The sequence below is a fragment of the Crocodylus siamensis genome, chromosome 5 (assembly GCF_052110815.1).
Source record: "Crocodylus siamensis isolate JL-2025a chromosome 5, ASM5211081v1, whole genome shotgun sequence".
Classification (NCBI taxonomy): domain Eukaryota; kingdom Metazoa; phylum Chordata; order Crocodylia; family Crocodylidae; genus Crocodylus; species Crocodylus siamensis.
In genome coordinates, this window is record NC_143399.1 from 193308334 (window position 1) to 193334827 (window position 26494).

A 26494-nucleotide genomic window follows, 5' to 3' on the forward strand; every position below is an offset into this window, starting at 1 on the left:
TAAATATTATGTTCAGCAGGTGGGAAGAAACCAGGTTTACCAGTTTCATTTGGGATGCTCCTCGGGTGTCTATCAAACTCAGGATGCAGATTATACCGTATGCTAAGAAAGTAAACATTACCTTGCCAGCTTGCTTGCAAAGAAATCAGTGATAAAGTAATTATTATCCAATCACATAGATGGATTCAAGTAGGCATGGGTTCATTCTCCAGTTGATAGACATATGTATTTCTCATTAACATTCATCACAGTGGAATGAATATCGCGTATCGAATATTGACTACTGTGGGTTTTCAAACAACAGGAAAGGAGCCCTATATAAACCTCCGAAACCTTCGCACTGAAGAAAATACATTTTAAAGTAACGGAGAAACATGTACAAAAATGTTACTGAAATGCCACATGGTACTTACTACTACCAGTAAAACCAGCTTGGTTGTTTTTTGTTTTAAGTACTTTTCCTCCATCATCAATATTTGTGAGCAAGATGGCAGGGCTTGGGTTTTCTGGGTGCAGTAAGTGAGTCATTTGAATGAGAAATGGGAATGAGATTTGGTGAATATGTTTGGGACAACAGAAGTCAGAGACATTTGTGAAAGAAGGGAGCTGAAGTGATACAAGGCCTTGCTTTCTTGGCAGAATGGTAGGGACATCCCAAGAAACCAGGTCAGAACTCTGCCTGGGTGCCAGAGCCCTTCAGGTCTAAATGAGAAGCGTAAGTTTGACGTGCAGCACCATGGGATACACAGAAGTAACTCACAGCAACAAGGATAAGGTGACAGTCGCACTGAAAGGCAAGAGAGATGATTTTGAATGCATTAGGAGAACGGAGTATAGGAGGTAAGTGCAGCAGTTGTTTCAGGGGGCTGCCAAGTATCTGACCACAGATCATTCTTTTAAACAGTTACCAGTGGCACGTAAGATGGGATTTTGGAGCTTAAAAAACATGGAAGTTGAGATGCACAATGGAATGGCTGTTACTTTACGGAAAAAATGCAACATCCAAATGTAACAACAGGGTAAGTGATGGCTGCACGCACAAATCTTCTCAAACACAAAACTGAAAGCAAGCAAGAATTGCACATTCCTCTCTCCTTCATGAGATTCTACTTGAAGTCCCGCTCCACTGGGATTAAACCAGCATGTTAAGTAATGCCGAAAATGTTACTCAGCTAGTAAAATAATGCTTTTATTGTTGATGAAATGATAATTTTCACTGCACCTGAACTTGTTTTACCTAAAAGTCCAGTTCCAAAAAACTAAATTTCACTCAAGAGAGGCAATGGCAACCTAAACCTGTACGTTCTCTCTCATTTTAGGCCTGAACCTACATCTATTGAAGCCAATACAGCATTCTTAGGTGTGGGTCTGACCCTCCGAATTATATTTTTATATAAGAGGTGGTAGTCGAAAAGTGATACTGCGTTCCTTGTGCACTCAAAATGCCCATTGGAATCAAAGTGTGGGCTGGGGGTATGAAGATCATGACGATGATGATGATCATCATACCTATCATCATCATCATCCCACATCCAGGAAGGCTCAGAGCAGTTTGCAATAAATGACAAGCAATAACAGTAAATTCCCCCAACCACCCCCAAAACTAGAAAGCTCCACACCACATCACCCACTCCACTTTCCTGCCTGCCACCCTTAAGAGCAAACCCTCTGGTAAATCTCAGCTCCCATTCACATTTGGGTTTAAATCACTTCCCCCCTCTCCCTAATACCCTATGCCAGATATCACTCCAATCAGATAAACTCAGGGATTGAAATGCATAAGGAAGCAGTGGAGAGGAAGGAAGATCATCATTACACAAGGTTTTGGGGGTTTTTGTTTGTTTGTTTGTTTTACTATTTTTATTCCAACCACTGATCATTTACTGCTTTGAAAAATACAGGGTATACAATGAATGGGAATTTTAAAGAAGAAACCACAGTGAGTTTATTACTTATCATGTAATTTTACTTATACTATAGTCTTCACGCTCTTCTGTTTCTAGGATAAAAGGCTTTGGCTGTCCAAAACATCCCTTCAAGTCATACTTGGCTTTTGGATCCTAATTCTGTGATTAGATCTGTGGGTCAGTAGTTGAATTTTTGTATGAATCACGTAAAGAATCAGCTTGAATTGCCTCTCCCATATATACATATATATGTATGTATATATGAGAGAGGCAATTCAAGCTGATTCTTTACGTGATTCATACAAAAATTCAACTATTTCTTAAGATGTTAGCTAACAGAAAACTAACAGCCAAATGCAAATCTCACAGGAGTACCAAAGGAGAAACCAGCTACCCACAACAAAAACCTGTGGCCAACTTCCATTCCTAATGTTTTTCACCCATTTCTGGCACCGTCACTCACATCCAAGAATATCTTTCTCCTTGAGCTGCCCATTTTATTTCCATGAAATTACTTCCCAAACGAGGTTGACTGACACTATCCTTTTTATTGTGGGTATTTAGTCCCTGGGAGAAAACATTAGGAGACAGGATTATATTAGCATTGCAACGTAATGCAATATATATTATATAAAAATATATTCACACACACACACACACATATATACATGCATTATTATATATTAATGCAATATATATATTCTTTTTTAAAACAAGCACACCATAACATCCTCATGCTGTGAGTGCAGTAACCAAAGCTATCATGTGATCACATTAGTATGACTCAGATCCAAAGAACAATCTTGCCAAATACCCTGAGAGAGATGAATTTCCCAATTAACTTGGAAAGAAGGGAACTTCTGACCCTGCACACAGACCACCCCCCATTCAAAAAAAAAAACAGAAGAGGCAGGGTGCACACAGTTCTACTTTACCTCCATTCACCAACCCTTTCTCACTCTGAAAACAGCCACAAGCCCTGTGTACCATCACAATCCTTTTCCTACCGGTGCTGTGTAATACTTTCTATGGGTATTTTGTAACGGATACCATATGCGCATGTTCGTGAAGTTTTAGAAGTCTCGGTCCCTGTAGGCTGTTGTCTAGCTGCAGCTTGGTAAAAGTGCATTTGGAAGAACGATAGCTCTCTGGAGGTATGAGAGCCCTTGGCATGAAATGCCACTTCACTTCGGCTTAATACAGAATACCACTGTCACAGGCAATGTCTCCGAGGTCTCCAAAGGTTTACAAGTCTTATGTTTGGTCTAACCTAATTGATTTCTATTTTTACCAGGGCTCTTACAGCACATTGCAAAGAGCTTTGTAAAGGACTCATTCATTTTTATTTTCCAGAAAGCACCTTGCTGGCTGGCAGCAAACAGATAGTAAGTCATTTCTTCTTAGGAAAGCAATATGCTAACTCTCTCTCCCACAGAATGTTGCATTTGCAGTGCCACCGAATACAGGAACAAGCTGTCTTGCATCTGAGAAACATGGTTCTTGTTCACTTGCAGTCTAATAGAAAAATCCTTAATGAAGTAAAATCCTAAGAACAGGCCCACAGTGGAGGAACTTATCCTCTTCCCCACTCCAACAATAATTTTCTTGCAATAAGTAGTAGTAATAGTAACATTAGGCTACAAGCTGACCTTGACAGGTTGCAACGGTGGGCGGATGAGAATAGGATGGGGTTTAACACTGATAAGTGCAAGGTGTTGCACATGGGGAGGAAGAACCGGCACCACACTTACAGGTTGGGGAACTCTCCTCTTGCCAGCACGGAGACGGAAAAGGATCTTGGAGTCGTCATTGACTCCACGATGAACATGGGCCGGCAGTGTGGGGAGGCAGTCAAGAAGGCCAATCGTACCCTATCATGCATCCACAGATGCATCTCGAGCAGGTCCAGGGAGGTGATCCTCCCCCTCTATGCGGCACTGGTCAGGCCGCAGCTGGAGTACTGCATCCAGTTCTGGGCGCCACACTTCAAGAGGGACGTGGACAATATGGAAAGAGTTCAGAGGAGGGCCACTCGTATGATCAGGGGTCAGCAGGGCAGGCCTTATGAGGAGAGGCTACGGGACCTGAACCTGTTTAGCCTCCACAAGAGAAGGCTAAGGGGGGACCTTGTGGCCTGCTACAAACTGGTCAGGGGGGATCAGCAGGTATTGGGGGAGTCCCTGTTCCCCCGTGCGCTGCCAGGAGTGACCAGGAATAACGGTCACAAACTGGCGGAGGGTAAGTTTAGATTAGATATTAGGAGGCGCTACTTCACAGTCAGGGTGGCTAGGGCCTGGAACCAGCTTCCAGGGGAAGTGGTGCAGGCTCCTAGCCTGGGGATTTTTAAAAGGAAGTTAGATGAGCACCTTGCCGGGGTCATCTGACCCCGGTGCTCTTTCCTGCTAAGGCAGGGGGTCGGACTAGATGATCTACCTAGGTCCCTTCCGACTCTAGCTACTATGAAACTATGAAACTATGAAACATAAGATGAAGTCTCTGAATCAAGCAAGAAGTGCTTCTGGAAGTTGAAGATGCCTTCTGTTTTCTTGAACTGCTCTTGATCTGTACATTTCCCTCATCATGAAAATATTTTCATTTCATGCAATGCTTGCTGAGCTCACAGTTAAGGATTCAAAAGCAAGGGAGACTGGATTAGTTGGTGCACAACTATTTAACACAGGCCTCCTGTATGAGAAATAGAAGCTAACTATAAGAATTTGTATTCATTTAAGATTTGGACAGAGGGGGAAAAACAGCTACGTAGAGACAGTGAAAACATGTTAGGTGATATGTTTTGGCTCCTCTCATGCCTGGGAAAACAGAGGAGGAGAAGGAGGAGGGTAAAGGCAGATCCTGCTTAGTCTCCTCCAAGCCTGATATCTGACCAGCCCCATCTTTTTAACAGGCAGAGATGGTGAGGGGAGTTTGCTCTTAATCTTTGTAGGTTTTAGGGGACCCTTCAGAGAAAGTTATATTGAAAGCTACATTAGCTCCAAAGGCACCTAGCAACAGCATCTCTAGCTCCATCAAAACCCTGCTACCAGATAGGCCACACCTTGCCATCCACCTGCAAGTCTTCTCTAAGGCTCTGCTACCTTGTCTGTAGATCCCTTGTAGGGGCTGCAACAAACAATAAAGGGAGACAATATGGGTCTTAAATCTTCACCCTAAACCTTCACCATTTTTTACAATTCATGAGTGCATGGCCACGTTGAAGTTGAGTTATGCTGCCAGAACCCAACTACTTAACTTGTCCAGCAAGTATTTAATGTGATATCCTGCTAACAGCTGTCTCAGAGACTTCCATGACTCACAGGGGAGTTCTTGGGACACAACAGAAGTCCATGGAGCAGTAACACCTGTGGCCTACAGCAAGTTATCTTCAGGGTCAGTCCTAGGAAGACTGCACAATGTGAGTCTTGTTTTGCTCTTATCTGAGTGGCCAACACAACTGAATAGCAGGAGGAGGTTCAGAGGTGACCTTCTGCTCCCACTGGAGTACTTCCCAATGGAAGTGTTGCTCATAGAGAAGGCAGCCGGTCCAGGACATAAGGAAGACCTGGCCTCAGATCTGGAGGACTTTGTTTCATTTCCCTGCTGCCACTTGGACACATCACTCAGTCTCTCAAGCCTAGAACCTCAAAGGCATCTAGACACCTAATTCCCATCGGCTTCAATGAGAGCTGTCACCCAAGTACCTCAGAGGATCTGGCCCTTTGGGCCCCTTCTGTAAATTAGGGATTCAAGTTCTTCCCAGGCTCACCAGGGTACCGAGGAAGCACCACGATGACACAGGGCACATGAGCACCTTCGCCAGACAGATATGCTACAACAGGACTCAGATTCAATCCAGCTTGTGCGGAATCTGTGCAGAGCCAAGGGGAAACTCCACCTGATTAATACAGCTCATCCTCATTTGTGCTTTCAATAACCAGGCCTGAAGACCCACTTCTCCCTTTGACACATACCACAAGGGAATGAACAGGTTAATGCAGTGCATGCAAAAGCATTTTTAAAAATCAATTAAAGGGAATTCTCTGCCGTAACTTAGACTGTGGCGCTAAGGGAAAACCATCAAACTTAAATTAACCAAAGGAACAAAAGAATTTAATTTAAAACTACATTGTGATTGTAATGTTCATTGGTATACAAACACACACACACACAAATCATCAATGTGCATTTAAAGTTTTTCATTCTTTGATTACAAAAAGGCTATTATGAGTGAAAGATAATGTTGACCCCTAATTAGAAGAAGCACTCTCTCTCCTGCCGGCCAACGGAGCCCAGCATTTTACTTGACATAATATAGAGTCATTTTGGTTACAAATCTCATTTGTCAGCTGTCAGCACGTGCACCATAGTCTGCTCTTTCTTACACATGCCAATATGTTCATTAAGAGCAGAAATGGGCATCTGATCCTGTAGTCCTTATACAAGCAAAGCTCCTGCTGCACATGTGAATAAACCCTGCCAAGGATTTTTTTTTCCACCTGGACAACAGGAATGAAACTACTGGTCTCTTCAGATATTTGCTCAGATGGCCTGACCCAAAGCCCATTAGCAACAAGAACAGGAGTCCTTTCAGAGATCAATAGGAATTCCATTCTTTTAGCCAGTGATTCAGAAAGGACCTAGATGCATGGTAGCTCCTTTGGGATCAATGAACTTCTCATAGACTGACAAGTCAGGAATGTTTAAGTAAGTTAGTAAGGTACTTCCGCTGTGGAAAGACCTTTGATATAGCTGCTGTGCTGAAGATGGGTAGGGCCTGACTTCCACATGTACATGGCCACTCTTAAGTAACGATAGTTTCACAAACATCCTATGTGCACAATCATCATTCAAATCTCCTTGCTCTAACTAACTAACTTCCTCCTTACCCTTCCCTTAAATGTAGTGTACATAAAGCATGGGCCTGAACATTATCCTAGAAGCACAGTCACAGTTACAGGAAAGGACCAAAGTCAAAATGCCAAGCGTTTCAAGATTAGACCACTCTATACAGCATTTTCCCCAAACTATCGTGAATCACTCATAAACTTTGTGCTGATCGCTCTGTCAAGTCCCATTCACTGCCAACACGGGCTTGGTTAGGTTCCCAAAGGTGGCAGCAAGGACTGATATTTGTGACCTGTTATCTCTATGCCAATGAAGCGTAGAGAGTATGTGGCAACTAATGTGTTTTTGATACACCAGTCTGACTGCTGGGAGACTAAAGATAGCAGTGGCACAATGAAAAGGAAGACAGACAGCATGGATGAGTCAAGATAAATCAGCTGTGCTATGTTCCTTTCACTTCACAGATATTAATACCTAGTTTTCCCTCCCCAAAAACACACAGCTAACCCTTTTTTTAGCTCAGTGCTGAAATCTGTATTTAGGAGAAATGGTGGTGTGTATTTACAGATCTGTGATCTCCAAGACAATGATCTCAGTTATTTGGAGTTGAAAGTTTTGTGCTTGGTCATTGTGAAACGCTCTCTTGAGGAACACCAGCCAAGTGCCAGGGCTTGTACTCTACCTTTGATGCGTCTGACCTCCCTACTACCTGCCAATCACACCACAACAGACATTTTGCATGTTGCTTCTTCTTGGCTTCACTGATATCATTTTCTCCTGGATCATCACCTTTATCTCTTCCTTTTAGTGTTTCTTCCAGCAAAATGGACACATATGCTAACAGAGGAAGATGCATATGCCCACTCTCTTCTGCTTCAGAAATGGCTGCTGTGAATCATTTGCTCTTTCCACTTATAGTATGGCCTGAAGTACTGGATCGGGAAGAGTCAAGACCTGTCATCCGCTTCCTTGATCAACTACAATGACAAAAGTCCAGCCCCTCACCTGAATATTGACAACTCCTGATAGAAAAACTTTGGCTAGTATTTTTCTCAAATTCTGCTGTCCCACTTAGGGGGGTTTTGTGTGTTAAGAAAAGCAATTAGGCTTTTCTCATAGTGAGCTGGCCATATTATATTGCTATGGCAAACAGGGGAAAAGCAGAGCCAGGCTTTCTTTTTTCATCCATGATATATATAGCTGACACTCTTTCCTCCTATGTCCACTCAATCCTGAGCAAAATCTCAGCTCTTTTCTACCTGCTCTGGGGGCTCCTGCAGCTTCAGAAGGATGAAATAAGCTGTTCCTCCCAAGCTGGGTGGAGCGGGACCTTGGCTCCTCTTAGCAAACATCCAGCAAGCCAACAGCTGCAGCCATTTCCCTAGTGCTTTACCCATGGTGGCCAGGCAGAAGCAACAGTGATAAGTTGCAGCAGAGGTACATTATTTCAGTTAATCTCCTCCCCATATGGTGAGGGAGTCTGACCATAGTGAATAATTAATGAAAAATATGTCTGATCAGAAACCTGTACAAAGCAGTAGCAACTGTAACAGGAAAAACACCAAATGCTGTCCAATCTTTCTGCAGGCATATCTGCTTTCTCAGTGGAGGAGGAGACTCTTGGATCTAAAAAAAATGCATACATACCTATAGGGGCCTCTTGCAGAATAGACATGCTCCAAGCCACCGCTGAGACCCCAGCATAGCATACATATACTTGAGCTAGCTAGGTTGGGTACTGATAGTAGTTTTGCTGCTGTACCATGGCATTCAAAGTGGGCTGCAAAACCTGCCCAAGAAGATGTGTAAAACACACCAGTTGTTAGTTTGCCACACTGCCACAGCCAGGCCGCTACTAAAATCCAGGCTAGCTGGACTGCAACTAGCCTCTGTATGGCAGTGTCTGCAAATGAGACATACCTTCACTTACTTTTCAGAAGGAAGAAAATATAGAGGAAGGAGAGCTAAAATATCTTTATTTCATCCCTCAGTGTGCGCCACTTCTGCGGTCCCTAAATTGAACCAGGACATTTTATAAATTATTTTGCCCTCAAAATATATTCTTCTTACAGTTTCACCATGAAAAATAGAAGAAGTCTCTGGTCAGAAAACTTTACAGGACATTAATGGGGCAATATAGGACTCAAGGTTGTTCTTATTTCATTTTCCTAGCATAAATTAAAAAAAAATTAATCAGAACTGACCTGATTTCTTCTCTTCCTTTGGGAAGACCCCTGGTAAAAAAAAAAAAAATACTGCAGCATATCTCTTCCCCAGTTTTCATACATCTTTTGAACTTCACTTTAATTTGCTCTGTCTTTAATGGCTCCCTCATCATTTATTTGTGCCTTCAATGTTTAATTTCTTCCTCCTGGGTGAACAGTTCTAATGGAAGGGGGGAAAAAAGAATTTCAATTGGTCTCTTTCCTGTATGTTCCCTTTATGCTTCAGTAAAAAAAAAAAACAAAAAACACTCTCTTGTAGGTAATAAGCAGCGTTCTGTGTTTTTCCCTGGGGTCTGGTAACATAATCCAGAGACGCTGCGAGTCCAGATGCAAGTTCCATATAAAACACGCTCCGTATGAGTTACTCGGTCACACAACACAGCCCCTCTGCAAGCTGAAGACATGAAGTGTAAAATAATCAACCTTCCAAGGTCTCCACCAGCCCCTGCATTACTGACTGCTGAAGAAGGTGGAGTTCTAGGAAAAAAAATAAAACCTTACTGACACAGACTGAAAGGGAGGCAAAGGCTTGAATCACGAGCTAATAACTGTTTTCATAACAAGCAAGTATATTTGCCATCAAAGGAATTCTTTGAGAAGCCACTATCACCTACGGGAATGAAAGATTTCTTGACACAGAACTGCATCCTACACACCCATCCACATAATCAACTCCCAATAAAGCCAAGGTTATTTCTGAATGCAGAAGCCCTGGAAGACAAGACTAAAAAGCTTCTATCATTTGGTTTGTGTTGACAGTAAATTCCCAAATGAGCTTCTAAGTTCCTAGCTATTGTGCTTACGGTGGAAACAAAAGTTTTTGAACTCTGGATTGGGATGATTTTTTTTAAAAGGACACCAAAATACATCTGCTGGGAAAAAATAAAAAAGAGTGAAAGAGCCCAATGGAGAGAAATTACTAAAAATGCTTATTTTAGGGAGCCTCTTCTATAAACCCAAGTGATTTGATCTTGCTAGTTTATAAGCTTAACCTTCCTAGAACTAGTTTAAAGGAGAAGCCATTGGAGTACCAGCCTGAAACATTTTGCATGTGGGGAAAAAGCTGAAAGAGGCCTTTCCTAGAAACAACCTTTTCTGCCATCACCCTGATATAAGAACCTTTCCCGATGTGCCCTCTAAGCAGCTGGTACACCCACTGAGCAGCAACACCAAGGTCAATATTCTGCATTTTCTTTTGTAGCTGATATGCACTTTTAGCCTCTATTAGTTTTTGCCCTAGCTCTTTTCACAAGTCCTAGGAGATGGACACCATCCATCAACTGAAGACTGTTCCATTTTCTATGAGAAAATACTAGGGTTATCTCATCAGGACATGGCCACTGCTCTGTTAGAGGATAGTTTCACGTTGGATGCAAGGAAGAACTTTCAGGAAGAGTGACCAGATTTACCAAGAAGGTGGTTCAGTCCCCAACCTGGGAAGTCTTCAAGAGGAGTCTGCACAGGCACCTTGTTGGGATCATTTGATCTCTGCAGTATGCCTGCCCAGAGCAGGGGGGTTGGACTTGATGATCTTTCAAGGTCCCTTCTAGCCCTTAATTTCTACGATGATTCTATAATGACAGACTCAGTTAATTCCCATTCTGAGGCTGATCCTTGAAGTTTCTCCCTATGTATATCCTTAAAGTCCACACTATTTTTCCTTTAAGGTTCCTGATCAAGGAACCACTAGATACACAGACATTAGAGCTAGCTGCCATAGATGATAGAGATCAGGACATAGATCATTAAACTTATGAACTTCACTGGGCATTAGGCATCTGAATGCCTTTTTATAAAGCTGAGCATCAGTGTGAATAGCATCAGCTAATACCTATGATACTACGGGTTACCGTATTTCCAAGTCCTTCCAAAAAGACTCCCCTGCCCAATTCCACAGAACCTACTTCAGTAAAAATGTGCAAAGTTGGGAATCATTATAGAAGAGAAAGGCTTCAGGAACAGTCTATGGCCTCAAGAAAAGGTACTGTTTCTCAGTTTTCTGTTAGGCACCAGGGGCCAAGATATACCACTGGGCAAATGGACAAAATTCTATTGAAACCAACAGTTTTGCACTTTAATGTCAAGATGCTTCTTTGGATTGAAATCAGGTAACAGCACACAGTCCCAGTATTGCATCTGGTCCTCTATCCGTATCTACCAGCCATGCATCTGTTATGTCAGCAGTAAGGGGGAAGTGAGGGCAGCATTTCAGTAATGCAACGAGGCAGTTACTGTTAATCAACTGTCATTATGGCAGGCAATCAGAGCTTTTTTCATTACCTTGTCAGGAGAGGAACATTTGAATTCTGAAGAATACTGCACTATTCACTTTCCATTATCTCGCCCAGGTAGACCTCATCTCTGTATATTTTATTAGCTCGTATTATGTGGCATGAATGAATGTCATGTTTGGTTTCCGCTTAATACCTTCATTATCAATTATTAAAACATTTGTTTCAGAGGGAAGAGGAACCCTGCTTCCATATGCTGGAGCCATTGCTGAGCGTCCTACAGAGCGCTACGGTGGAATGGCTGACAGCTTCTTCTGTTTATAATCACTGTCTGCATCAAGTCTCAACAAGACCTTTGTCATAAGTCGGTCCAACGTGGGTCCAATTTCAGCATCTGTATCACTCCCTATATGCTGCTTATGCCGTTAACTCAGAGCTCCACTGATTAAAGGGTTGACATATCTGGCTTTCCTGCATTTTACATTTCATACTCTAAGAGGTTGGGGTACCCGGAGGAAGAAAAGATAAGCACATTGTAACCCAAGATGCAGCCAAAGCTTGTCCTGCATTTCATCGGGCAGTTTTCTGCTTGCTTGCCTGTTATATTTATCTATGACTGCACTGTGTCTTGTGATACTGTTCATTTCTTTATATAATTTTAACACTTGAAAACAATGGAGAAATCCATAGGATCTACAATAATATTTGATACTCCATTACATTCATTTCACTATAGTTTAGAAAGTGGTACCATCAGGACAGGAATTAATGAGAGAGACTGTACCATGGTTATACTTTGTCATTTCTCTGATACAATGCTCTCCCTCTCATAATCCAACACTATTTTATTACTACATGCTACAGTGCCCAGGGGAGAACCATTGTCTCCTTTTGTCCTAGATGCCCAGTAGAGTGCACAGACCTACAGTGTTCAGGAAAGCATTTAAGAAGGTACTTAAATCCATCTGCACTCAAGAGTGCTGTTAAGCACCTGTACAAGTCCCATAGACAGCAGCGAAACTTCCACATGAGCTTAAGTGTTTTCCTGCATAGGAATATAATGTTGAACCTTAGCCCAAGTCCTTCTACCAGGAATTGAAAGAAAATATATGTATTTTAATACCCCAGCTATTCAAGAACACAAATGAAATTGGACACAAACAGCATATTAACATCACATAAAGCTTTATCAAATCCATATTGTATTTTCCTCTGCCATTGAGCCATTTTAATAAATCAGATAGAAATGTTGCCAAAATGTTACAATTGCAACATCAAGAGTATGAAAAGCAGAAGAACAGGTCACTAGCATCTTTGTGAAGGATTTGGAACGCAGCAACAAACTGAGGTTTGCAAGATGAGGTCAGAAAACAAACTCCAATTAAGCTTTATTGTGATTGATGCTTTAAATTTAACCACTCCAGTATGCAAGGCAAACCAATGAAATACTAATATGTTTTCTTGTCTTGCATTAGCCTGCATCTCAAGGGTGCTTATAAATAGTTAAACAGCTATAGCAGAATTCATCCGTTTTTTGCGGAAAAATTAAACCTCAGCATTGCAATCTATGCTATAATGACTTACAAATCAGCACATAATTAATCTTGATATTAACTGCATACCCTTGTGACATATGATTTATTATGGGTTATTCGTCTAATTTCTTCTAAGGGAATTACTTCATGCACATACAATCCAATAACTTTGAGTGCAGTAACAGGTGCTACTTCATAATAAAGACATTAACATTTTTGGGGAAAAAATATTCTTTTGATATCAATTGATGATATTATATTTCTAGTTCCTTAATGGACTTGCTGGTGATTAAAAATTAAAAGTGAAACATAAATCGCGTGCTTTCATCTTCATACTGATTGCCCTTTTTATTACATTTTTCATACTGCACTGCATCTTCATAATCCAAAACCTGTAAATTACATATCTACATCTTTACTTCATTGTGCACTAATTGTCGGATGATAATATCCTGTGTGGTTCTCTCTGCTTTGACTGGAAGTGCTCCATGAGGTTTAGACATTTCTGGAAACATCCCACTCAGTCCAACACACAAAACCTACTTGGTCCATATATTCACGTCAGAGCCTTCAACCATCAGTTTCCTCGTGGCATAAAGCTCGCAGTGTTCTCTCCTACTACAAAAACATCAGCTCCTGGGAGGACATGGATGGCTAACTATAGTTCAAAGCAGCCATCAGAAAAAAATAGCTGCTGGGCTCCAAAGACAGGGAATTCAGGATATATTGTTACAGGTTGCAAACACAGAAGGTTTCCAGTACATGGAAGATCCTAGTATACAATGTATTCAACTTCGGTGCATATCATATAAGTGCATGCAGTAAACTCTACCTGATTCATCAACCCAAGGGGAATGCAAATAATCATGAATTATCCAGTAATGACAAATCCTTAGTAGTTAAGGAAAGGGGGAATGGAATAAAGGAAAATTATTCCCACAGGCCAGTTAGCCAGAGATTATCGTAATTTCCCTAAGTGCACAATGCAGTGCCAGGATCAACTGTTGCTACGTCTGTGCAAAGCTTTGGTCACAGATCTGATTTGATGGAGATTTGGCCCGATTCAGTGGCTGTACCTCCTAATCTGAATCGAATCAGGAGACCCTTTAATCTCTCCGAATCAGTTTGGAAAGATTTGGAGATTCAGACATAGACACAGTTTGAAATGTTTTTTCTACATACCTCTAGGTACCAGGCAGCTCGTGAACACTGTGGTGCTGGGGTGGATGGAGCGTCCTGCAGGACTGCAGGGGCACCCCCAGCGCACTTGGCAGCAAACCCAAAAGTGGACCAGAAGCACTTCCAGTCCACTTCTGGGTCTGGTGGGGAGCGTGTGGGGGGGCTCCCCCGTACTGCCCTGGCTCAGCGACTGGTGCCACCTGGATCTGGGGGGCACCCTGGTTCCCCCCACAACCAGTCGCTGAACAGGGGTAGGGGGGACCTGGAAGTGGAACAGAAGTACCCCGGGTCCACTTCCGGGTTCACCCCCGAGCACGGGGGAAGGGAACCACAGTCCTGTGGGACGCTCCATCCACCCCAGCATCGCAGCATTCACGAGCCGCACCTGGTACGTTGAGATATGTAGAAAAAACATTTAAAGTGGTGCTTATGGCAGAATCACCAATTCTCCAAATCAGCATCGAATCTTCACATTTGGATTCAGTCGAATTGAATCAGGACAGAGATCCGAATCAATGAATTGAATCACTGTCCCTGATTCAGGCCAAATCCGAATCAAATACGGCCCATTTTACACCCTGCTACTGCTTACGTGGTAACAAACAATGTTTATTTGTACAGGCGTGTAACACGGTCCATGCCCCAGGGGTGGCCATGATGCCCCATGGTGTTTGCGCAGCACCTTTGGTCCTACATGCCCTGCTCAGGCTCCTAAGGTACCCTCTTTCTTCTCTCTCCTGCCATGCCTTGATGTATTCACTTGTTTTTGAAAAGAGAGGCTGCCTCAGGGTCCCAGAGCAAACTCTTGCTTAGTATCAGTGAGTGGGCCCCTACCCCCATCCTGCCCTTCATGTGCTAAGTGGAGCCCTCCAAGCCCATTTGTGTTCCAGGGCACTAATTGCCTTAAGGGGCAATTCTGCGGCCTCCAACCTCCCATACAGCCATGCCCATGCCTCGCAGATGTTACTGGTCACCACTAAGGTGAGGCACTTTGCCCTTATCCAATATTAGGCCACCTCAGGCCTCCATATCCTTACTGGGGCCTCAGCCTTCTTGGCCCCTGTCACCTTCCTCGTGCTGGTCCCCTTAGCTTAGGCCCACTGTGCTGGACTTAGTTTCTGGGCTCCAGCCCCAGTCTGGCCTTCTTGGGCTCTGGTTTCTGCCCTTTTGGGTTTCAGACCCCTGACCCCAGTTTTCACACTTTCAGGCTTCTTGCCTTTCTTGAGCTCGCCTTTTCCTGGCCCTGGTTGTCACCTTTCAGCACCTTAAGGCTGGCCCCTGACAGGGTTCAAAACAGCCATGTGTTCAGTGGGTACCACTGTGACCTCGTCCTCCCCTGATTATCACAATCCAGTTCACGGGTAAACTAGAACAAAAAAATACAAGTCTGTGGCTGTAACTATAACTCTGAGCCCACTGGGTGTATAACAAAACCCTCCACACCCTGGGCCTTAGCTCCCTGTAAGTCCTCAACTCCTTACTTGCATTCCCCAGGTATAGCAGGATCTCAGTTACAGCCATCTCTCTGCAGAGCCCTTGCTGGCTGGGCCAGACTGGCTGCTTCCTCTCAGGCACTAGGTTTATATACTTCCCAAGCCCTGCCCCCTCCTGTCAGGTGAGTCTCCAGTCACCTACCGGGGTTTCCATTCTGGGCCAGATGACTGGCCTGCTTTACCTGCTGTGGCTTAGCTCTACCTGCCACAGCCCCTGGCCTCTGGGCTGCCTAGACGCATGCCCCAGTGCAGCTCACTGCTTTGTGACTCTTTCCTGGGAGGGTCACCAACCCAAGGTTAGCCCAAGTGGCTACAAGGCTACCTGTTTGCTGCCTGCTAACTCAGTAGTGATCGGCCTGTTTTCTATCTGCCAGCCCTTCTGGAGCCAGCTCAGCCTGCTACTGGTCTTCTGAAAGGCACAGGATCCCTCTGGGCTCCTTCTTACAGTGCATCCACTACTTCAGTTCCCTACACTTTTCAGCCCCACGGTCCACTTTGTAAGCATTTAGCTGCATAATTGATGAGGCTGACTACAAGCCCTCAATTTCAAAGCTTCGAAAGGAGCTGATTAGGTCGTATCAGTTTCAAGGCTACAAGTGTAAAGTGCACTCAAAACAAGATAACAGGCTTGAATGTGGTGCAAAAGCTTGGCACGGGCTATAGTTATGGAGCACTGTATACCGAGAATAGATGAATGCATATTTCAAGTGCATGGCTATGCCCATTTTCACAGACCTGCCGTTTGCATATTGGCTTCTATTCCACCCAGGAGCGCACACAAGCACCGGCCACCTCTCCCTATGCCTGAAGAAGGGTGCTTGTGCCAGAAAGCTTGCTCAACTATTTTTCCAACAATCCTAATTGGCCTGATAAAAGATACCACATTTACCCAAAGAACCTTGCCTGGCTATGTCCTTAAATAGAATATACTGGAGACCCAAGTTTAAGAGAATGGCTAGAAATTCAAAAAGCACCTTTTCCATAATCACTGGAGAACAAAAATAAAAACCAAACTTCCAGGAGAGCTAAAAGCAATGTAACGACACCAAAACAATCCTGATGTGAGGACAACACCCCACAAATGTGCCTCTTGCACCCAACTCTTATTCCTCAGGCTCTTCCCTCATCTGTGGCTTCCTGGGAATTCATCCAGCCCTCCTGCTGTTGGCTAACAAAGCAGGAGGACTGAGTGCATTTGCCTTTCACAGGAGAAATGTTGTCAGCGCAACAACATCCTGCTGAAAATGTTAGGATAGGCTCCATCTCAGGAAAGCTCTAGACTGAAGCAGGAGGCAGAGCCTGAAATAATAGCAGCTAATGAAACAGAAGAGACTAGTTATAATTAGTACTGAGGATGACCTCAGAAAACCATTTTCAAGTGTTCAGCATGCAAAATGGGAACCAGATTTTAGAGATCACCTACGCTCAGGTTTAAGCACTTAGATAACTGCCAGATTTCCACAAAGTGCTGCATGGTAAGCTGTAATACTGATGGTTAGTTTTTCAGACTATATCAGTACCCATGGTTTTATCTTCTAAAAAAATCTATTTTTTTTTTCATTTTTGTTCTTTTTTTTGTTGGTGCCTACATGGAAACTGAAGTTTCCTGAAAACCTGGACCTAAATTATAATAGCAGTTCTTTTTTAATCAGGGCAGAAAGTAGGAGTCCTGTAGATGCACTAGGCCTCCTTTGTGCCAGGTGCCATGCAAACAGAACACAAGACGACAGCTGCTGCCCCTAAAGACATAATTACTGATACTCACTGAAGAGGCAATGATGGGCTTAGACCTCAAGTTAAGCACCTGAAAAGTTCACATGCTGACAACTGAGATCCTCCTGCATCAGTGTATCTTCAAGATGGAGGAAGTCAGAATCATAGAAACAAGAGCTGGAAGGAGCCAGGGGAGGAACCCCTGGGCTGCAGGAGTAACTGTACCTAAACCTTTGCTTCTCTAATGTTCTTTTAAAATACTCCAATAACGACGAATCCACAGTCTCCTTAGGTAATTATCCCAGTGTGTTATTATGCTATTCCCCTCCTCTGCTACACAAATTGTAAAATAGCAAGTCAGGAATAAATATTTTAAGCAATCCCTCCCCTGCCCCGGCCAATTTCTTCTGTAGTAAAATACTTTGAGGAACTCGCCTTACTTCCTATCAGACCCTGAAGCTTATGGGAAGACAGTTAATGTTTGTAAGTCTAGTCTAATTTATCTGAGTCAGACAGCACTAGTAGGAATTTTACCTTCACCTTAGGACTGTTATCTTAAGACAGTATCCTGAACCAGATCTTGCACTCCGAATTACAGTATCATGATCTATCCCAAATGGGTAGGAAACAATGATGTTCAGTTGTAACTGTAAGAGTACTTCAAACCCCCAGGTCTCCTTCCCTCTCCACCGCCTCCCTCCTGCTACACACAAATGAATAACACATAAAGCTTAAAAAAGAATAATAGGGAACATGACAGCTGAGGACAGTGGCAAAGAGCTCCAAGTGGACAGCACACATTTTACCTTAGTTAATACAGACTAAACGTTCCCATTTGACAGCTGTTAGGAGACGAGCACACAAGTGATACTCCTGTGGTTTGCAGTCGCTGTCTCAGGTGTAAAGGTTTTTAACTCAGTAGAGGACTCCCAAAGCTACAAGCCAGCGGACATACAATGAAAAGAGTGGAGAAAAACGTAGAATGATGCTGGTAGAGAATGGTGCGCACGATTGTTGCCAAGAATAAGGTCAAATAACTTTAAATCTAGCCTGTTATAATCATAACCATGTTATACTTCAGAGTTTAAAGATTTAACCCCAATTATAAGGTTCAATTTGGCTTTACAGAAATGTATCATAAACACCTGATATGAATGGTTCTGAGCTAAGAATGAACTTAAGCCAGATTTCAGGAAAGCTCCTCTACATCCCAAATTAATCTGCTTTCATACTACTTTCAAATAATATTTACAGTGTGGATTGCTTTATCATTTCTACATGGATATGTCATTTAAGGCCCACTTGAATGCTTGGTGGTATGGACTTTTCAGCTAAAACGCTCAGTCTTTTACAATAGGGAGCATAAAAATTATGATCCCCATTTTACAACTGGGGAAACTCCAGCTTTTGATAAGGTGAGCACAACAGGTCAAAAGTTAAGACAGCTAAGGAGTCGCAGAACTGAGAAAATTATCCAGCCTTCCTGATGCTCAGTGCCACGCTCAATCAATTCAATCTGTTGTCTCCCCCAAGTACAGTAATGGTAAGCCTGTGAATTAATTTTAAGGTTGATAAAATAATCCTATCTTCATAAAGTCAACAGTTTCAAACTACTGTTAACTTGAAATAAGAACGTGGACGTTAAAAAGAAGCAGGCCACTTATTCAGAAATCTTGCAATGGATTTAGCTGCCAAATTTTAAATGTAAAAGTTCGGATCCATTGCCATTCAGAATTCTGGCGGCTCAACTCTGTATTTTCAATTGTGTTGTACGCTGTACTAAACCGACTCCCTGGTTAACTACTAGGTGAACTCAAGAATGAATGTTTAACAAAGCAAGGGAAAGAAGGAAGACCTTCTATATTTAGGCAAGGTGAAATAATTCTTCCCCTAACTTGCTTATCCTCACCCTGAATTAGTGTCGACTTAACTCCAAAAATTGCCTCCTAAGAAAAATCCAAACAAATGCCAGGGCAACCTTGGGGAGAAAAGGGAAACAAGCTTTTTAGTTTTCAAATATTTAATAGCATGAACCTCTGAAGAATTACTGAAGATGTGCCAATGTTTCCAAAGATTTGCAAAGTCACACCATCTTTTGCTTCCTCCACAAGTGCCGATATCAGCAAGAACGCCCTTCTAAATAATTTATCGGCGTTTCTACATAAATTAGATACTTAAAGGTGAAGATGCCATGAACCTTGCTGAGGCTGAATGCTCACTACATGGACTATAATCCATCAGCCCAAAAGACAGATTTCCCAACTGGGTTAAACCCCAGCAGTTTACCTCTTAGAAACAGTTCAAGGACTCTGGAGACTACACTGTGCTATCTCAATGTCACTTGTAGTAGAAGCAGATTTTGCACACAGTAAGAAGTTGCCATGAAGTAAGACAATCCTAGGATAAATAGAAACTGGTTATTTAAACGGCTTTAGTTAACACTTCCAAAAAATAAGCAATGGAAAAGAAAAGCTTATTTCCGCCTTTCGAAGAAAAATGTTTTATAAAGGCAGAAGCAGTTTATAAAGCCGAACCCTGATTACAACAGGTATCAGTGCCAAATTTAAGCTGTTCATAGTAGTGACTTGCTGAAGTGTTCCCGTCTTTCAGACTGTTCAAGCCAATAGAAATGTTGCTGTTGGTGTTGCCAGAGGGAGCAGGGTAAGACCTTCTACTGGTATCTTAAGTCACAAGTTTTTTTAAAACTAATTAACAATGATTGAGTGGTGCGAGGATGCTTTAAAGAATCTGGCCATTTGAAAAATACTGGCATTCTCCCTCCTGCTGATGTGCTTGTAAAGACAAAGCTGTAGCTCACGGAAAAGAGAAAAGAGATGTTTTCAGTGATAATTCAGGAAGAACCTTGAGGATGTGCCGAGGACAAAAGATTTTAGACGGTGAGGGCATCCCACGTTCGAGGTAGGAGAAAAAAGCCTCTGGAACAGGCTCTCTTTCCTTGCCAACAGCCAAATTCAAAACTCCCAGCTCAGCTGAAGCTTGAGGCTGAGAAGTGCCACATTCGGAGAGCAGAGTGTTTTGGTGGATTCAGCAAATAAAACACGTACATAAACTGCAAAATTTGGCCATAAGTAAAGACTTCAGAGGCTTTCACCTTTGTGCAATTAATAAATTAATTATTTTATATTCAACTGACTTATACTGTCTTTTTAAGATATGTGGGAGTAAAAGTACTTACTAAGGCCTCCCACGCTAGTGAGACAGGTTACAGCAAGAGCCAGAAGAGGAGATTGGGGGCATGGAATGAACACAAATAGAGCCCAAAATGATAAAAATGAAAGAAATTCAAGGGTTTGTATATGAGTTTGGGCAGAGTTGTGAACTCGGAGTTGGAGAAAAAGAGAACACTGCCTACCCCAGGGCTAGTGCCAGAAGTTACACATAAACTGGTACAAGTGATCGGAAACTGGTTCAAATCTGTAACACAAGAAAAAATCAGTTCACATAAACCAGTTTCAAAATGGCCAAAGTCAGTTTAAGATAAACCTGGATGGATGTAGTATCTGACTTAAGTGATTTAAGTTAAATTAATTTATTGAAGGTCTGTCCTAGATCCATTCCTGATTCAAGTTAACTCACAGTACTCCAGCACCCCAGGGAGCTTTCCACCTCCTTCCACAAGCCCCCACTTGCAGGGTGGGTGGGCAAGCCTTGACCCAAGCTGTCTGATCCAGCAGGTAGGGAGGCATGCTCTAACACCGCCCAGCTTGTGGCCTGGGCCACTGCAGGCAAGTGGCTGCATTTCTAGAATCAAAAGTGAATGTCTGTTCAGCTTGCTTATTTGTTCAATCTATGCAGTTTAGACTACAGTTTAGACTATAACCTGCAGAGATTGAATCGATTCAGCCTCGGGCTTTCTGACTGTCTGTACTTAGCCTAAGTGTTAAAAAAATCATGACGCCTACTTAAAAAAAATCATGCTGTTTTAATAATCAATGTTTCATTCTAATTTCACTACTGGGTTTTGATCCTTGGTAGTTCACGTTGTCAACGTTTCTTGTATAACTGTAAAGTCAAGAAGCTTTGGGTTTTTCCCCTTTTTGTTTGTTCATTTGTTTTATGAAGATTCACATGCAATCCCATAATGCCAAACAGTGGAATAGTTTGTGAGTAACAGAGAAGTGGAAAAGCAGTGAAGGCTGTTTTTTCTTGGAAGAAATTCTGTGCTAAAAGAGAACTGGGAGCGGCATGATGGGAACGCTCGAGGAATGACACCAAATTGGCAAAACAAGGAAGCTGGAATTGTGGGGGTATGATTCGGCTGAGTTGGGGAGGTTGAGTTGGTAAGCTAGGAAGATGGCAGAGCTAGAAGAGGGAAGAATAAATTTGGAGTACATAAGAGTCGTTGAGACCAGTGATGGTCCACAACATGAGAAAAGAAGCGGAGGAAGCAAACAGTATTGCAAGACAGGGGTGGTGATGGGAGGAGATCACCATGAGAATACAAAAGTCCAGGATGGAGGAGAAAGAGAAATGCTGAAAAAGAACATGAAAATCAGTGGAATAAAAGCACATGATGCAATGGGTTCTGTGCAGCTATGTCATCAGCATCGACGGGCTGGAAGCCGCGGTGACAAGGCAGAAAGAAGGCTGTACTGAAAGACACCAGATGATGATTTGAGAGGAAGAACTTGTCTTTCAGCCATGAGATTAGGCACTGGACATCATCCTGTCTTTCTGCTTCTTGCCTGAGCACCACCAAGGTTTCTCCTCAGATAAGGCCATTAAGATAAGTGCTAAAATTGTTCTAGCATAAATACAAATGCAAATATACATTATTTGTTTGAATCCATTTTAACACTAGCATTTACGACATTTTCTTCCAGCTAGCATCCTCACCAAGACAAATTTCCTTCTATGAACTGCTCGTGGCAACAACAAAAAAGCCAAAGTACTTTATATTTGAATGCATTAGTCAAAGAATATTTGCAAGTATTTCCCCTCTTCTCGTAGTATTTGCCCATAGCGAGAAATCTAATGATTTGGGGACCCAGATACATTGAATAAAGTAAATGAGTGACATCCAAGAGAGAACTTTAAAGAACTCTAACACTTTTAGATTCTGGGTTTTTTCCATTTTCTAATGGTCTGTCATGAGAATGTATTAATAATGCTCCATGGTCTGTTCTTATTTCAAACACTGCCAAAAAAGAAAGATTAGACTTTTAATACTTGCTACAGTTGGCGAGGTTTGTATTCCTCTCTGGCGCTTTTTCCTTCTCGGTATTTTGTTTCTGACTGACAAATCCCCTCTTCTCAGCACTATTCAGATTATGGCTTTGAGGCCCAGGGTAAACCAGAGTAAATCATTATCATCATCATGGGAAGAGATGGAGTTAATCAAAATCCACAGGAGTGATTACAATTAGATTAGGCAGACCATTACCGCAAAGTTACTGCCTCACTTACTAGCTATACAGGACTCAACTCTTAGAGCAGTGGTTGTCAACCTTGTTAGACTTACAGCACCTATTAGCTTTCATTTGTTTCTTGACTCCAGAAAATGAGAGTAACTCTTCTGTTACAAGGAGCTCAGAAAGACCACCATAGGTCAAAATGTTCTGATACAATAGGTGCCTATTTGGAATCTCATTTTTTATCTTGTGAATCCTAGTTGTGTTTACACAACTAATAGTGCTAATATTGCACAAGGTTCCTCAAAGGATCTCACGGCACCCTGGTTGAGGCACTTCCCTAAAGAAATCTGGGGTACTGCCCTCACATTTACATAACACCAGCCCTTTATCCTTAATGAGCAACGCACCCTGTTTAACAAAACCCCTCGTGTCAACTTGATTCCATCCCGCAGAGTTAATGATTTGGTAGTCACTAATGCATTAATCTCGATTCATGGCTCACTTTAAATATTTATATAGTACAAAATGCTCAAGCAAAGGTCAAAAACTTCAAAGAATAAAACCGTCTCCCATAGGGCCTCAGCAGTTTTGTCATTTTAGTGTGATAAAAGAGTTGCGGGAAGTGATAAGGCGCAACAGAAGACAGTGCATCACAGCTGGAACCCTGGCAAATACAGCCATCAAACAAAAATAAACACATCCCCAAAGTAGGTAATTTCCTGTGCACAAAGAGGCTTCTTTCAGCAAAATTATGAACGTACATGGCTCAGAAACTACCTTCACTCATATGCATTTCAATAAAGGGATGACTTAGTGCCATGATATGAAGTTCTGTGAGAATTCTTCATCAGACAAGAACATGAAAATACCACTAAATGGGTCAATACTGAGGACAAGATTGTGGCCTGATGTGCAGTCATGATAAAAATGGGTAAAAGGTGGTAAGAAGATTTCTTCCCTGGCCTCCAATGTACGCGGACATGCTTTTCTCCATCACTTAAACCAGTTTATGTGTAATGTCTGTCCCTAGTCCAAGGGATTCCTTGAGTGCCATCAGCTGGTCCTGGGTGACTCCTGCTGTGCTTCAGCGACCTTGTGAAATGTCTCCAGGAATCTACTGCAGAGGTCACCAGGAAACTACAGGCAGAGAAAAGATTGTCTCACTAACAACTGGTCTGCTTCATTTCTCCTAGCTAAATAGCTCTAATACTAAAACACAGGCAGGATTTTGCCTGAACTGAGCAACCATCAGAAGTCTTCACTCTATTCTACCACTGCCACGGGAAAAGCTTGGGAGCTGCTGACCTCCAATGACAGTGAATTCCACAAATAGAAAAGGCGAGGGAAGTTGAAAGTCGTAGAACTTCAAAAGGCCATCAAATTAAATGATGGATGAAACAAACCATTCCTGCTGAAACAGCAACAAAATTATGGAGTTAATCAATCAGATTGACTAAGTTTCCAAAGTGTCTTGAAAGGCACAAGAAAGATTGTGTAACAAACACCAGGAAAAGGTGCCCCAAATATGAGCATACGATACAGAGTAGGACAACATGCTGGGTTAGTGGAGTAGCCCATGAAAATGTAGGTGTTGATGACCTGGATAAGCTAATTCTTCTCCCCGCTGATTGCAGTTAGCAAAGGAAAACTGGGCATTTCTGCTCAGTAAATACCAGGCCCAGTAAATATCGTGCATATACATGTGCACCCCTATTAGGCTGAAGTAAACTATTTTACTCTGCAGCAGGATAGTACTTGTAAATAAAAGTACCATCCTTGTGCAGAGTTTTTTTTACTCTGCAGCAGCACATATGTAGACTTTGCCAGCTAGCCCCACACTGAAGCACCCTCCTACCTCAGCCAGCCCCTCCACAGCACGTTGAGCTGGGGGGAGCAGCCCCAGGCTGGCAGGCTGAGCCCTGGGGCCCCCTGCCAACCAGACCTGGCTCAAGGTGCTGCGGTTCCAGGTACACGTGAAGATTCAGCACCCGAGAGCAATAAACTCCAGAGTTTATGAAGGAGGTAATTCATGCTCCTCAACTGCAAGTGGAGATAAGCCCACAGAGTAGCAAAATGAGCCGCAAGGCAGTAGGCACACTAATAAAGGTCTCTAGTGCATTATTAGTGAGGAAAGAACTTTATTTTGGTCACATGGCTGTGACAAGAAACATTTACTGACATTTTCAGTGCATTCGATCAAAATTAGCCTGCCAGCCAAACTGCTAACAAATCCCTGCAAGTAGAAGAGCAGCTGTAATGTGGCCAGTAAAAAGGGGCAAGGTCAGAGACATGCTAAGAGATCATACAGGTGCACTGTAACAATGCAGCCTAAGGTGTGATTGCCAGAAGGTACTAAAGGCCAAATCCTGAATTCAGTGACAAGACCACCATTTGACTTCTATGCTGTGGAATCAAATCCCTTCTGCACAATAACCAAACCCTGACTCTGTGAGGAACGACTTGTGGAGATCAGCAGGCTATGGGTACACAGATAGCACTGAAATAGTTTCATAGTTGGTAGGGTCAGAAGGGACCTGAGCAGATCATCAAGTCCGACCCCCTGCCATGGGCAGGAAAGGATGCTGGGGTCAAATGACCCTGGCTAGGTGATTATCTACCCTCCTTCTGAAGACCCCCAGGGTAGGAGCCAGCACCACTTCTCTTGGAAGTCGGTTTCAGATCCTAGCTGCCCTGACTATGAAATAGTGCCTCCTGATATCTAGTCTGAACCTATCAGTCAACTTATGGCCATTATTCCTAGTTACTTCTGGCAGTGCTCGGGGAAACTGGGACTCTCCCGTTCCCAGCAGGTCCCCCCTTGTAAGTTTATAGATGGCCACCAGATTTCCTCTCAGCCTTCTCTTGTGGAGGCTGAACAGGTTCAGGTCCTATAGCCTCTCTTCATAGGGCCTGCCCTGCTGCCCCCGATCATATGAGTGGTCCTTCTCTTGACCCCCTTGATGCTGTCCACATCCCTCCTGAAGTGCGAAGCCCAGAACTGGACGCAGTACTCCAGCTGCGGCCCGACCAGTGCTGCATAGAGGGGGAGGATCACCTCCTTGGACCCGCTCATGATGCATCTGTGCAGCTGGCGTTCCTGACTGCATCCCCACACTACCAGCCCATGTTCATCCTGGAATCAATAATGACTCCAAGATCCTTTTCTGCCTCTGCACGGATGAGAAGGGAGTTCCCCAGCCTGTAGGTATGGTGCCGGTTCTTCCTCCACAGGTGCAGCACCTTGCACTTATCAGTGTTGAAACCTATCCTGTTCTCATCCGCCCACCCCTGTAACCTGTCCAGATCTAGTTGTAGCTTGTCCCTCCCTTCTAGCATGCCCACCTCTCCCCACATCTTAGTGTCATCTGTGAATTTGAATGAGGTGCTTTTCACCCCCTTGTCCAAGTTGCTGATGATGATGTTAAACAGCGCCGGCCCAAGGACCGAGCCCTGGGGGACCCCACTGCCCACATCCCTCCAGGTCAAAAATAACCCGTCCATCACCACTCCTTGGGTGCGGCCCTCCAGCCAATTTGCAACCAATCTGACTGTGTAGGTGTCAACACCACAGTCTCCTAATTTTTTAATGAGGATGGGGTGAGAGGAAGTGTCAAAGGCCTTCCTAAAGTCCAAAAAGACTACATCCTGTTTCTAAAGGCAACACCTGTGTCTAAGGATTTTGTGACTGGTCATAGAAGGCCACCAGGTTGGTCCAACAGGACCTACCCCTAATGAACCCATGTTGGTAGCCTTGAGCATAATTTCCCCTGTTGGTCACTTGCAGCTGTGCTCCTGGATAATTTTCTCAAAGAGCTTCCCCAGGATCGAGGTAAGATTAATGGGCCTATAGTTTCCCAGGTCCTCCCCTTTTTGAAAATGGGGGCCACAGTGGCCCTTTTCCAGTCCTCTGGCACCTGGCCAGAGCACCACGAGAGCTCATAAAGCCATGCCAGGGGTCCCGCAATGACCTCTGCCAATTGATTGCAAGCCATGC

The 26494-nt window shown here is 43.2% G+C and overlaps 1 protein-coding gene across 5 annotated transcripts in view; it reads right to left on the reverse strand.

Annotated features, from left to right (window-relative positions):
- Nucleotides 1-26494, reverse strand: part of DPP6 (dipeptidyl peptidase like 6) — an 842266-nt gene that overhangs the window by 304400 nt on the left and 511372 nt on the right. Inside the window, exon 1 of one of the 5 annotated variants that reach the window (XM_090047675.1) lies at nt 8954-9065. The exons of the other annotated variants lie outside the window; for them this stretch is intronic. Within the exon in view, the coding sequence (XP_089903801.1) occupies nt 8954-9037 (84 nt within the window). The 5' untranslated portion in view covers nt 9038-9065. Of the gene's footprint in view, nt 1-8953; nt 9066-26494 lie in introns of those variants that run through there. 5 annotated transcript variants of the gene reach the window in all.